General features: G+C 32.7%; 1 protein-coding gene across 9 annotated transcripts; it reads right to left on the bottom strand.

The window, feature by feature from the left end:
* Positions 1–846: 846 nt before the first annotated feature.
* Positions 847–10,047, bottom strand: LOC114191375 (histidine-tRNA ligase). Of its 9 annotated transcripts, none has more exons than XM_028080577.2 (7): positions 9,497–10,047; positions 8,726–8,831; positions 5,440–5,661; positions 2,683–3,171; positions 2,370–2,444; positions 2,198–2,288; positions 847–1,383 (listed from the first exon to the last, which is right to left on the bottom strand). In XM_028080577.2, the coding sequence occupies exons 1-6, from the start codon at positions 9,542–9,544 to the stop codon at positions 2,227–2,229; spliced, it is 1,002 nt and encodes a 333-aa protein (XP_027936378.1). In that variant the 5' UTR covers positions 9,545–10,047; the 3' UTR covers positions 847–1,383; positions 2,198–2,226. The 9 variants fall into 9 exon arrangements, with proteins under 9 accessions (XP_027936378.1, XP_027936367.1, XP_085527705.1 ...); XM_028080566.2 differs by having other exon boundaries at positions 2,370–2,459; XM_085671569.1 differs by lacking the exon at positions 847–1,383 and adding an exon at positions 1,628–2,019 and having other exon boundaries at positions 2,370–2,459.
* Positions 10,048–12,543: the final 2,496 nt, after the last annotated feature.

The raw sequence follows: 12,543 nt of genomic DNA on the forward strand, positions 1-12,543 counted from the left end.
GTCTCTTTTTTTTTTTTTTTTTTCTTTCTTTGGGGGCTGATTTTGAGTAAAAAAAATTGGATTTAGATAAAAAAGACAAAAATCTCTAATTGTGTGCTTTTACACCTTGAAGTTTTTTTTTCATTTAAATCATGAGTTTTTTTTTACAATATTTTAACACTTATTTTACTATAATGAATATTCTTGTATTGATTCGACACCGTAATTTTAAATTTCAAAACCAAATTTTATTGAAGATGATAATGATTTAATTCATCATGGTGAATGATAAGAACTTTTTGTTGTAGTTTAATTTTGAAATAACTTTAATGTTTTATTGTTTTCTTGTAATTAAATCTAAAAAAAATATAGTAATTATTTTTATTTGAAAATATATTTTTTCTAAACAATTGTAAGCGCTTATAAACTTTAGTATATAACTTTAAAATAAATAAACATATTTGTAATATCATATACTCAAACAAGTTAATAATCACTTTTAATTAGGAAAAGAACTATTTATAACTATAATCAAACATTAATTTTAAGCTGTTTTTATAAAATCACTTATAAATTCAATGCTTATTTCTTTTTAGTCCGAACAACCTTATTCATACGCTCTTGATTGCCAATCAAGTTTTCCTCTTTCTAATTTCTTATTTATTTGCCATACATAATTGTTGAATATAGTTTTTTGGCAAACGTAACATCTAATTAAATTCGAGTTTTCCCCTACAATTTTAACATAATTAGAATTGATCGAGTATCGTGTATTTAACATTTGTGTTTAAAATGGCATTGGTAAGAATAATAGCACCTATATAAGGTTTGGTAAGAATAATAGCACCTATAATGTTTGCATCTGGATAAGAAAAAAATACATCAATAAACTAAAAATCATAGTAGGTATACATTTTAAAAGTTATAATAAGAGCTAATATATATACACACACATACACCATACGTGATATATTTGATATCAGTGTATCTAAAGTTAGTGCAATATTTGGTGAATATTGCAAATTAGTCCTATACTTAAATATAGATGTTGCTACATTTGTCAAAATATTTCATAACTAAAGAATAGTACAGGAGAATGGCAATAGGTGGTGGCATGATAGGCCGCAAAGGAGGATGAAGGGCGTAAATTTGTTTAACTTTAAAAATAAAATTAGAGCGCAACGGGAAATTGGGTTAACATTGGAATCTACTTTACCATGAAGCACTCAATCTAGGAAGAAGTCTGCCTTCTATCTTTCTTTTTTCCAAGTTGAAGTAGTCATGAAACCTTTGATTTAAGTTTCTGGGTTTGTTTAATCTCCACAGCATTTGTAAGAGTTTAACAATTTTTTTAATCCAAGACTCTGGATGAATCGAAGACCTTCGCAGGAGTCTTTCTTCTGCCTTTTCAACATTTGAAACAAGTTCTAATTATGTTTCAGCATTATTTCTAACAATGAAACATCTTCATTCTAAATGAAAGTGGCCAAAGCAGAGATGCAGATGGGAAGAGCTGGGAATTTTATTACAAAACCAAACGCCGGTTTTTAAAACCTGAAAGCGTATTTAATAAAATACTAGAGGAGGGCTAAAATGAATATTCAACATTGGGAAAACTGTAATAGCAAAGCATGCAGGAGATGGTCCATTCACAACAAAGTCCTGGTTAAAATTTGAGCTTCCCTCGACTACATAGTATTGGAGAGTCAATCAAGTCAAGTATAATGTTTACTACTTTTCTTAGAAAACAATTTTATGCAGTCTTATATCAGGAAAATCAACAAAACACAATATAATTCTAGTATCAACACAATGTAGAATAAGCATATAGTACAAAAGGCCAAACACACAAGGGGAAAAAAGATTATTATTTATTTGCACCGAGTCTTTCCCTTCCATGCAAGCATCCAACTTTCATTTCACCATCACCAATAATGAGGTGAGTGCACTTTCTACACACCAATTGCATATGTTCATCCAACAGTTAAATTTCAAAACCTCTAAAGTTTTATGTACAATATTTTAAGCATTTTGTTCAACCTGCAGGCAATACAAACAATTATCAGCTCTGTAGCTAAAACGGTTATAGTTGTCACTTCGCATGAATCTAATACAATTTAAAAAAAAAAAAAAAAACATAGCATGATTTAATTTGAAATTTTACACACTGGTATTTTCCACATAACCTGATCCTTAATAATAGAAGTAAAGAACACACCTGAAAGTTCGACAACCAAATGGTATCAACTATTCACTTCCAAAGTCCTCATAACTTAAACCTTCTGATATGGAGTCTAGCCTATTATTGTCTATTTAAAACCAAGATAACAACGGTATTAGCATTGAGGAACAAAACAAACAGAATACAGGTGAGTGAAAATGATTCTTACCTTGTTCTCCTCTGTCGAGGAAGTTTTCATTATCCGTAGCTAGGAAGGGTGACCTAGAATAGGTCTCCAGTATATCTGTCAAATGAGAACCTAAACTATTAGGCTGATTATTTATCCAATACTAGCTGTTTGTTACTTGACACACTAGTATGTAATATAGCATAGAAAAAGGCTGGAAACTTGGGAAAAAAAAATGAAGACTGGCATTTTACTGAACACCATCAGCAAAGATGCACTTTCTCTGACATTAGGAAAAGAATGCAATGCGTGAACAATACACAAGGATCCCACACAAGCTAGAGAGCAGACATACCAGAACTCTGAGAAAAATCGGCAGTCAGATCTGAAAGGCTAAAATTTCTGGGAATCTGCCCCAGAAATCCAAATGAAGAAGTGTCTGGATCTAGGACTGCGTCGTTCAAAGAATGTGAGTTGGACTCAACATTAGCGAATGACGTAACTGAACTGCCACCAATAGCTGGGCGTGGCTCCAGGACATTTCCATCAGTACCAAACATGTAAGGAGAACAACCAGAATATCCAGGCTCAGATTTAATCATCCCACCATTGATTCCTTGAATCAGACCCATGTTTGCACTTTGAGCAGAAAGCATGCTCGGGGGACCATTGATCCTATTGCCATGAGCTGACATATCAACTGCAGCATGCATATTTGTATGTAGTGAGGACCCACCATTATTAAACACATTAGATAGTCTGGAATCAACAGAATGTTGCATATTTTCAGGCTTCAAACTTGTTTGGGTTCGGTCTGCAGTGTAGCATGCTGCATTCTCCGGCACTGTAAAGTGAGATTTGATACAAAATTTATCAGAATCAAACATGTTATAACAAGAGTAGAATCACAGAAGTTACTTTACTCCCTTTATCAGTTTATTTGCTCATTTACAATAGAAGAGTAGAATATGCAATTTGAATACTTAGAAGGCTACAAAGAATATAGCAGAAACAGTCATAAGATTAGTATATGATAGTATTTTTCATGTTCCAGGAAATTCATTTTCTTCTTTGAGAAGTGAGAGTGTCAGAAAATTTTTTCTTCAAACAAAGTCCTCCCATTTTATTTTAAAAAATATTGCAGCCAAATAATAAGACAATTAAAACAAAAACATATTTTAGACTTCAATCTACTCCATCAAATCTAAATATAAAGCAACCACATTTTTTTCTTTGGCCAGTCAGAAATCACATACCAAACAGCTTTACTCTCCGTATAGATGTAAGAAGATTCTTGAAGTTGCAATATTTTATTCTATACTTATCCAACATCAAATTATATTCCCTTCAAAAAAGATATCAAATTATATTGTCACTTTGGCTGTTATTTTTTACAAGCTAGAAATTTTGCTTGCCAATATTGTACTTGTTTCTCTTTTATATAGGCAAGGAAATAAGAATTTTGACTTTTTATTTTATTTATTAGGGACCTTGTTTCAGAGCCTTATGGAGTAACATTCTTATCATTACTCCGTTATTTCTGAGCAGGATTTTAGGCAAGACATATGGTATGGTTTATCATTAGTTATTATTAGCAGGGATTCACATATTTGGATTAGTTATCAATGAAAATCCAATGTCTGAGATATCCGCCTAGGAATTGTGTTTTGAGGTCATTTGATGGTTGCTCTGGTATTCGTGACTTGGGCCAGTCTATGGTTTGCCCTGGTTATATAGACCCCACCCCAAGTTCAACTGGTGATAATATGTTTGATCTTCAAATACTCCTTTTCATTTCTATCTATATTGTGAAGAACTCCACTCTACGTTTAATCCTACTGGGGGAAGAAGAATGACGCTCAATGGAGAAACAAGTTGATTTTGGATGACTATATTATTTAAAGATTATTATATTATTTTTATTAGTTCAAGAATGAAGTATGTTATAGGTTATTACTCTATTAACTTTCATAAGAACAAATTTTTAAGAAAATATCCTTGTGCTTTCCTAATCTACTTAAATGACAATGTCAAATATAGTAATTAGGAGCCACTAAAAGTCTCAACAATTATTAAACTCATTAAATTTCTCTTAATAAATATCAATTACATTAATCTGTTGTTCTTTCATTAAAAATTTTAAGAAATTAAATATTTTAAAAATTATTGTGACAACTCATTATTTTTTAATATAAAAAAGTACACAATCATTTTGGTTCCTAAAATATCGAAATGATCCTCCGATTAAGAAACCTCCAACAAAGTCCCACTTCACATTATGTGATTTTGTGGCACACTTCATCTCTCAAATGACCTTCTCTCTTTGAGGTTTGAACCAGTGCCTCTAAGCTCTGTAATAACAGACACCCACTCTACTTCTTACACACCAAACATCTAACCATCAAACTCATACAAACTTCCCTATAAGCCTATAGCTCTCTTAACCTAAATTTCGCCTACTTTTGAACCTCCAAGAACCACAATCCCCAAACAATCAATATCATTAACAAACCACCACCACTAACCAGTTCCAGCACCTGAACGCATCATCCACCTTCAGTTTTTATAGCCTAAACTACAGAGAACTCAATTCATGTACTTCACTTGCAACAAAAAATTTCCCGCTAAATTTCCGAAACTAACAACAAACTTGGAATTGGTGATTCTTTCTAAGTCAGTTCTAAAATCAGGTCAAATCTACCTTTCATAGCGTTTTATATTCTTGGTACCTAGAAATAAAAATTGATACCATTAAACCAATAACTCAACTAGCAATAGAAATGAAAGGAAATGCTAACAAGACCAAACAAAGTAGAATATATTTTACCAGAGAACTAGCTTTAAAACATTCAACTTTTACTTCTTCAAGTTTGAAACAATTAGTAAATGATGAAATCCAATGAATTTTTTCCTAGTCAACCCCCTATTTATCAAGCCTTAAAAGAAACCAGGACATTACACGTTGGGAAAATAATGGGGGTTGCATATAAGTGTGAGAAAGAGACAATATAAGCCCCATGAAATGCCCAGAGTGAGAAAAAAAGACTTCGAACTACACAATCCATTGAGAATGAAAAGGTGTCAACAGCATTCAGAGAGGTATTGAACTTACTTGCAGGGATATGTGATCCATTAGAGTTAGGCAGTGATGAAACTGCAGGGATATGTGACCCATTAGTTGTAGGTAGTGAGGCAACAGCAGTTGAGTGTAACTGCATTAATTGGACTTGCTGGTCGAGCAATTTGTTGAATTGCAATATTTGCTGCTTCAAAACCAATCTCGCATAATAAGCCTTGAAGAACTCTTCATTTTCTTCTTCAAGCTTTTGCCAAACTGAAAAATGAGGGGAAAAAAAGAAAAGAAACTTAAGATAGAGTACACTAAATGATGGATGCAAGGTGACAACCATTCTTTCACAGCAATTTCAATCGCAACTATCAATTACCAAACCTTATTTATATCCCCAAGTCCAGCACTATGTCAAGTATCAAAACTATCATGGCTTTTACAAGAAAAGAAATGGGAAAAACCAGTACATTGGATTAACATAGGCAAGGGTAAAATGAAACTACTAATTCAGGAAGCTGCAACAGCAAATAAGCAATCACATGAAGTTAGATATCACAACATTCCAAGTTTTGCCTTATTTTATTAAAAATTTAATTCCCTTACAAGGAAAGTCCAAAATATTACACCATGTTGAAATTGCAATCTAGATATCTGTAAAACACCATTTTAGAGCCCTGCTTCCTCGTCTCAATCTGAATAATGACTACGTAGGATCATATATCAAGGCACAACCCAGTTCAACCTTGATGTTTAACCCATTTTTCTGCCCCAAATGCGACTCTTCCAATCTAAAACAGAACCCAACTCCCATTCAAGCCTCTGCAGCCGTCACCTTTGCAAGTCACATAAGACTCATTTTCATATACCGCATCTTTTTTTTTTGTTGGAGATTACACATCAATTAGAGACATGACGAAATTATCTTTTACGTAGACTTCAACATGGTATCAGAGCCAATCCTAATGAGGTGTTGGGCCAATAGTGCTACCCACAATTGGATTCCATTCCTCCTATTTCCACACTTGAGATATTCAGTACTTAGCATAAGGAGCTGTGATAGAGATCCCACAACGACTAAAGGCAATAATTGTTGTTATAAATAAGAAAACGTGAATTGAAAATTTATTTGATTGTCCAGGAATAAAAACTCTAGACATCTCTTGTAAAGGCATGCTTCTTCTAGCTTGTTGATTTGATTCACTAGATAAAGCAAGCTAGCTAATCTCCATCATAATTTTCAGCAGCGCCGAGTAGCAGCACTGCTGCAGAATAATTGTCAAGAATTGAAAAAAAGATCATCAAATTTCCCTATGTTAGCATTACCCAATCCTATTGGACACTTTGTGATATTTTGTGATACCTTCAAAATTAGATTAGGGCGTATTCTTATGCAACATAGAAGGGTAGTAGCAAATGCTTCTAGGCAACTTTGTGCTAGCATTACCCAAACCTACCGGACACTATGTAATATTTTGTGATGTCTCCAATCTTATGCAAGATAGAAGGGTAGTAGCATGTGCTTCTAGGCAACTAAGAGCACAAGAGAAAAATTACTCAAACCATGATTTAGAACTAGCTACCATTGTTTTTGTACTCAAAATATGAGGACATTATGTGTATAGCAGTAGGTTCAAGATTTGTAGAGATTACAAGAGCCTCAAATACTTATTTGGGTCATAAGGAATTAAACGAAAGACAAAGAAAATGGATGACGTAGCAGCACTGATGCAAAATCATGTAGAAGAGCAGTTGGAACAAGCTACAATAATTGAATAACATCATAGTTTGAAGTATCAGCTGTCACAGCTGCAACAGAGGAAAAAATTGCGAATGATCAAGGCTGAAATGGGCACTATGAGAAGCAAAATACCTATTTTATCCATGAAAAAAGTGTTGTTTAGAACCATGTTAGGGGATTAATTGAGGATTCTGCCCCCTCCTTTGAATCAGAAACTGAGACCTCTACTTTCTGTCACCTATGCACACTGTATTATGAAATAGTACCCATTATTCTTCTTTCCAATGAACACCAACATTTTCTGGCATTTCTGAGTATTTTCTTACCAGCTGTGACAGTTTTTGGCCATCCCCCACTGCTGCCTCTGCTCTGCTCTCCATAGTTTCCTATCATTCCTGAGACTTCGCAGTCCTTTTCTGTCAAACATGTCACCAGCCAACCAAGACTACAGCCACCTCGCTTTGTTCTGCTCCACATTGTTCAGTTTTTCCACTACCTGTTGTAGCATTTCAGGATCATGCCATTTCACACTGCTATTAGGATTGCCAAATTTGATTTCAACTTTCTACCACAATTGGCTTTCAGGAGTTCAACATTTTTTTCCAACCAATTAAAACTGCCAGCAATTTGTACAGGCTTCTCCAAATTTCTTCATTTGAAGAAATAGAAAACTTTTACTAGATCAGTTCTAAACAAGATAATCAGATAATAGATAGAATACAAATAACCTATAAATTCCCAAATGAGGGGGCTGGCAACTTCAGGGTGATAAAAGAAATATAGAAAGTATAAAAGTCAGTTGAGAGTGGCCTAAGCCTCCATTTAGCTCAATCATAGTTAACAATCTTGGATTGGTGGATGGGGTAACTGGCCCCAAAAACACCTACAGTGGGATGGTGACAGCAGGGTGGCTGCTAGACTGAAGTGTTTAGCATACAATGCTCCCATCCAAAATTTCAAATACCAAATCACGAGACTTCACGGAATTTTACCATTCCTCACTATCCTTTTAGCAGAAATCTAAATAACATAAATAAAATAGGAATACTGAGCAAATTATCTCGAATAAAAGTGATACCCTAAGCTTTAAAATTCAAACAGTCCAGTCTTTAAACATGTATTGCACAGTACAATCCCATAAATAATCGGCTAACTGTTGACATGAAAGGTCAAAATAGAACAAAGGATGATCCAAGTATCTAAGAACTCCCAAATGAACCAGAACCACATCATCACCATCAATGCACCACAGTCCTAAAAGTATGTCCTAAAAGTATGTTATAAGGGGAACATTTTAGTTGTTTCTTACACTTCATGCCATCAACCCACCACCATTTCTTCATGTTTTAAAAGAAGTAAGCAAAATATTTCAATAGAGAAAAATAGAAAAAATTCAACAGGGTTTGACAATCATGATCATAAAAGTGCAACACTCTTCAATGAAATGAAAAATACTACAGAAGTGAATCAATTACAACTTTTAATCATGAACACTGTAGAACGCCTTAAAAGAATCTCACCAAGTGAAGATGGAGTAAAACACAAATGAAGAAAAAAACCACCATTCCAGTGGCAGGGAAAAAAATCTACCTAGTTCGGTGAAACCAGGCTCTATTTTTGCTTGAGCTAGTAGTGTTTCCACGACTTCTTTCTGGCTCATATATAGTTGCAGACATCGTTCTATGAGATTTTGCACCTGTAATGAGACAGTTACACCAAAAAGAAATTACAGTCCGCAACCTCCGGTAGATGTAAGATGAACTGAACTGTGTAGAGAATAGTGAAGAGATTTGGACGAAGGAGATGGGGAAGATTTTAAGATATGGTAAACAGAACAAATCAAAAGTGACGAATTCAATTTGAAAATACTCAAAACTAGTAGTCTGGCCATAATAAATACCCAATCCACACAAGCCAATGACATACTTCAAAACCCTACACTAACAATAATACCTTAATAACAACACCCAATTAATGAATGTAACAATAAAGCATTAAAAGAAACTTGACTCTCCGTTCTCACGATCAACAAAATATTACATGCTAAAGCAAAAGTGAACAACGAACATGAACACAAATTTTATGGCATATCCACACAGGTTTTAAAAAAATAGTCCATAACTGCAATGTCGCCGCAAAGTTTACGTGCTTGGAGTGTCGGCAAAAGCAGTTATTTACAATTTTCCACAATATCAACACGACAAAAAGGCAACCGTGTCTGCAATTAATACCTTGTTTGTACGAAAAATAAGTGACCAAACGTTTATAATCGCTAAACAAGCTTGCCCTAGATAACAAGTTATTTATGCAAACCTCGTTTCATCCTCAGAATACAGAGCACATAGTGAAGTTCGAGCTTACCAGCTGGATATCTTGACGGGAAACCCGTCTCACTGATCCACTTGACATGTCGAAAGTTCCTAAAAATACTCTGTTAACAACTATCTGAAAACACAACAACACAGAGAAAAGGATTAGGGAAATGGATAAGTAATAACTGCTGAGTGCTTCAGTTTCACTACAAAACTACCAAAACAAAAACAATTGAAATTTGGCACAAAACTTCGCCCACGGAACCATAACAATTTGAAAAACAAAACGTGAAAACAGTACACAGGGGACATGAGAAAACCGAATATTCCAAATTCTCAAACGAAACGACACAAAAAATGTAAAAGAAAAATAAAAAGATAGAAAAAATGAAAATAATAATCGAAAGCGCAGTGGGAAAGGTGGGATCAATGAAAGGAAAGACAGAAGCGTGAGAAGGAAGTTGGAGGATGAGGAACCCTGAGATGAAAATCGGAAAACGCGAGAAAAGATGAAAATCGATGAATCGGTGCATGTGTGGTGAAGCGAAATTGGAGGGAAAAGTAGTTGCAGTTGTAATTGAGAGAGATTAGGGATTTGAAGTTGACCTTCAATGGAGAAAAAGTGACGAGGAGAGAGAGAGAGGTGTTAACGAAGAGAGAATTGGGTGTGCGTGGATTAATTTTACGCTACAAACACTTGTTACAGTGGTGCAGGCATCCATTCCACCACGTCGATCTAAAATATAAGGATTTTCAAATTTACTGTTATGTCCCTTCCTTTGAAACAAATTCCTGGTTCTAATTATTCGCCACGTTGGCCCCACTTGTACATTATGGTCTTTCTCCCTATTGTATACTGTTTACTGTTAACGCTATCTTTGGTAAGAAAAAGTTAATAAGAAATATGAAAGATGGAAATACAAAAGAAAAAATAAACAAATAATAAGTGAAAGAATAAAGCAAATTTAGAGATATTTGATTAAGATAAAAACGATAGAACCTCGAATGTGCTAGATGGATATACATGTTTTCATGAAAATTGTGGATTTATCCAGCTATGCCGTGAGATTCAGAAATATGGGGTGTGCGAAGTTATTTTTCCTAATAATGTTATTATATATAAATTATAGATAAAATAAATTGTCTAATGTTGATAAAGTGTTACATAACAATAATCGTAGACAATACAGACACACAAGAAGACCAAAACTTAATGTCAACTAAGGGAAATTTAGATAAATATAAAAAATAGAAAATAAATCAAATGACGAAGAATGATAAAATAACCCAATAAACACTGTAAATGTAATTAGACTTGGGGTTCCACCTTAATTATCTCTTTCTTTACTATTTTATATATAAATATTGAAAAGAAAGGCCCAATACGTTTAAAGGCTCTTTTGGGCTGTTTTTATATCCATTATAACTTATATGTGTGTGTGTGTGTGAAATATCCATTAAAAACTTATTTTTCTTTCTTTATTACTTCAAAATGTAAAAATGAAAAAATACAATAAAATAAATTTAATTATAGTTTATAAATCCATTTAGTTGAAGACAATACGAGTTAAAATTAAAATAAAGGCCTCAAAAGTTTATGAATATGATAGAAAGGTTAAATAATTTTATGTGAATTGTTATCAACTAAAACTAATTATAAATTTATGGGTATATAATATGATTGAGTAAGTTTCTCTCAGTTAAGTAGTCAATTTTAGTAGGTTTTTTTCAACGCTTAGTCATATTTATATTCTCATTATTTTTGAAGCTAAATTCGCTCTAATTATTCATGAAAGAAAAAAAAATCAGCTAAGTTATTTGATGTTTAATATAACTATTTTTTTATGTAGCTAACTTATTAAAAAATTACCAAATAAATAATAACACTTTTAATCTATACATAATATAAAATGTGGTTAATGTATAGCTATTTTAATTTAATACCGTTAATATATATATTGCTTAAGTTCAAGAGTCATATTGTTTTGTTTTTCAAATTAAAAAAAGTTGATTATATAATGTCTTTTCTTTTTGTTAGTTGAAGTTCAATAATTTTTTTCTGAAGGAATCAAATGTAAAGAAATAATAAAATTGAAAAGGTAATTAAACTTTTCTTTAGTGACCCCGGTTTCTTTAACTAATTTTTTTTTTTTAAATTAAGGTCAAGCCCGGTTATTATAAAATAAAGGAAGGAAAAAATAATACCTAAATTTTTAGTAGATATTTTTCAGATTGATAATATTTTAGAAATAAAAATAATAATTCAATATATACGTATCTGAATTAAAAAGTAAGTAACGATGGACTTTCTTTCATGACAAGTTGTCCACTATATTTGTATTCTTATTGCACATCTTTCAAGATAAAAGTTATGACATGTTAAATAAACATAAATTTTGGTCTTTTTAGACAAATAATGGTGTTAGTCTATAATCTATAGACTTTTTGCTAGGTAATTGAACAAGGACCTTCACCAACAACATTCTTTTGTAAGACATCATTAGATAATGACATTTGAGATCTATGTAATAAAAATGCTACAACCACTCAAATTATTTAAAAATTTAGGATTATTGGATCTCCAGAAAATTTAGGTTCCATCATTTAATTTTTTTATTTATTCAAAACATGGCATAATCCATTATCACACACACATAAATTAAATTAATAGAAATAAATAATTTTCATAAAATGATATACAATTATATCAAAATTTCTAAAATTTCATTCAAGTGCATGTAAGAACAGTTCTCACACTTTCAATTGTTCAACCATTCATAAATTAGTGATTAAAAATCGTAAACATCCAAGTTAAAAACTACCCTAGCTTGCCCCTACCTAAGTTTCTCTATGGTTTAAGAAATTAGAAATTGAAAAGGAGAGGAAGCCAGAAACATTGAAGTGACTCCTTGATCACTTAAAAAATGGAAATCCTTGAAATTAAACATCCCAAAAATAAGTTCCAAAAAGCTTTCTACTTTCCCCAAAAACTCAGCATGCATGCTTAGTTCTATGAAGAGAAAGATGAAGATTCAATAGAGAACATTAAAGATGAACTTACTTGGAGAGTGCTGAAGATGGAGACTCTGATTTATC

Source organism: Vigna unguiculata, chromosome 1 (genome assembly GCF_037176805.1).
Source record: "Vigna unguiculata cultivar grain cowpea cultivar isolate G323 ecotype 2 chromosome 1, ASM3717680v1, whole genome shotgun sequence".
NCBI lineage: Eukaryota > Viridiplantae > Streptophyta > Magnoliopsida > Fabales > Fabaceae > Vigna > Vigna unguiculata.

Bases quoted from the DNA above. Each gene is read 5' to 3' on its own strand.
- LOC114191375 (XM_028080566.2), bottom strand. From the start codon at position 9,544: ATGTCAAGTGGATCAGTGAGACGGGTTTCCCGTCAAGATATCCAGCTG. The intron at 2,460-2,682 runs GTATGTCTGCTC...CTAATAGTTTAG, and splicing joins CGATTTTTCTCAGAGTTCTG to GTTCTCATTTGACAGATATA. The intron at 2,289-2,369 runs GTAAGAATCATT...GGTTTTAAATAG, and splicing joins CCTCGACAGAGGAGAACAAG to ACAATAATAGGCTAGACTCC.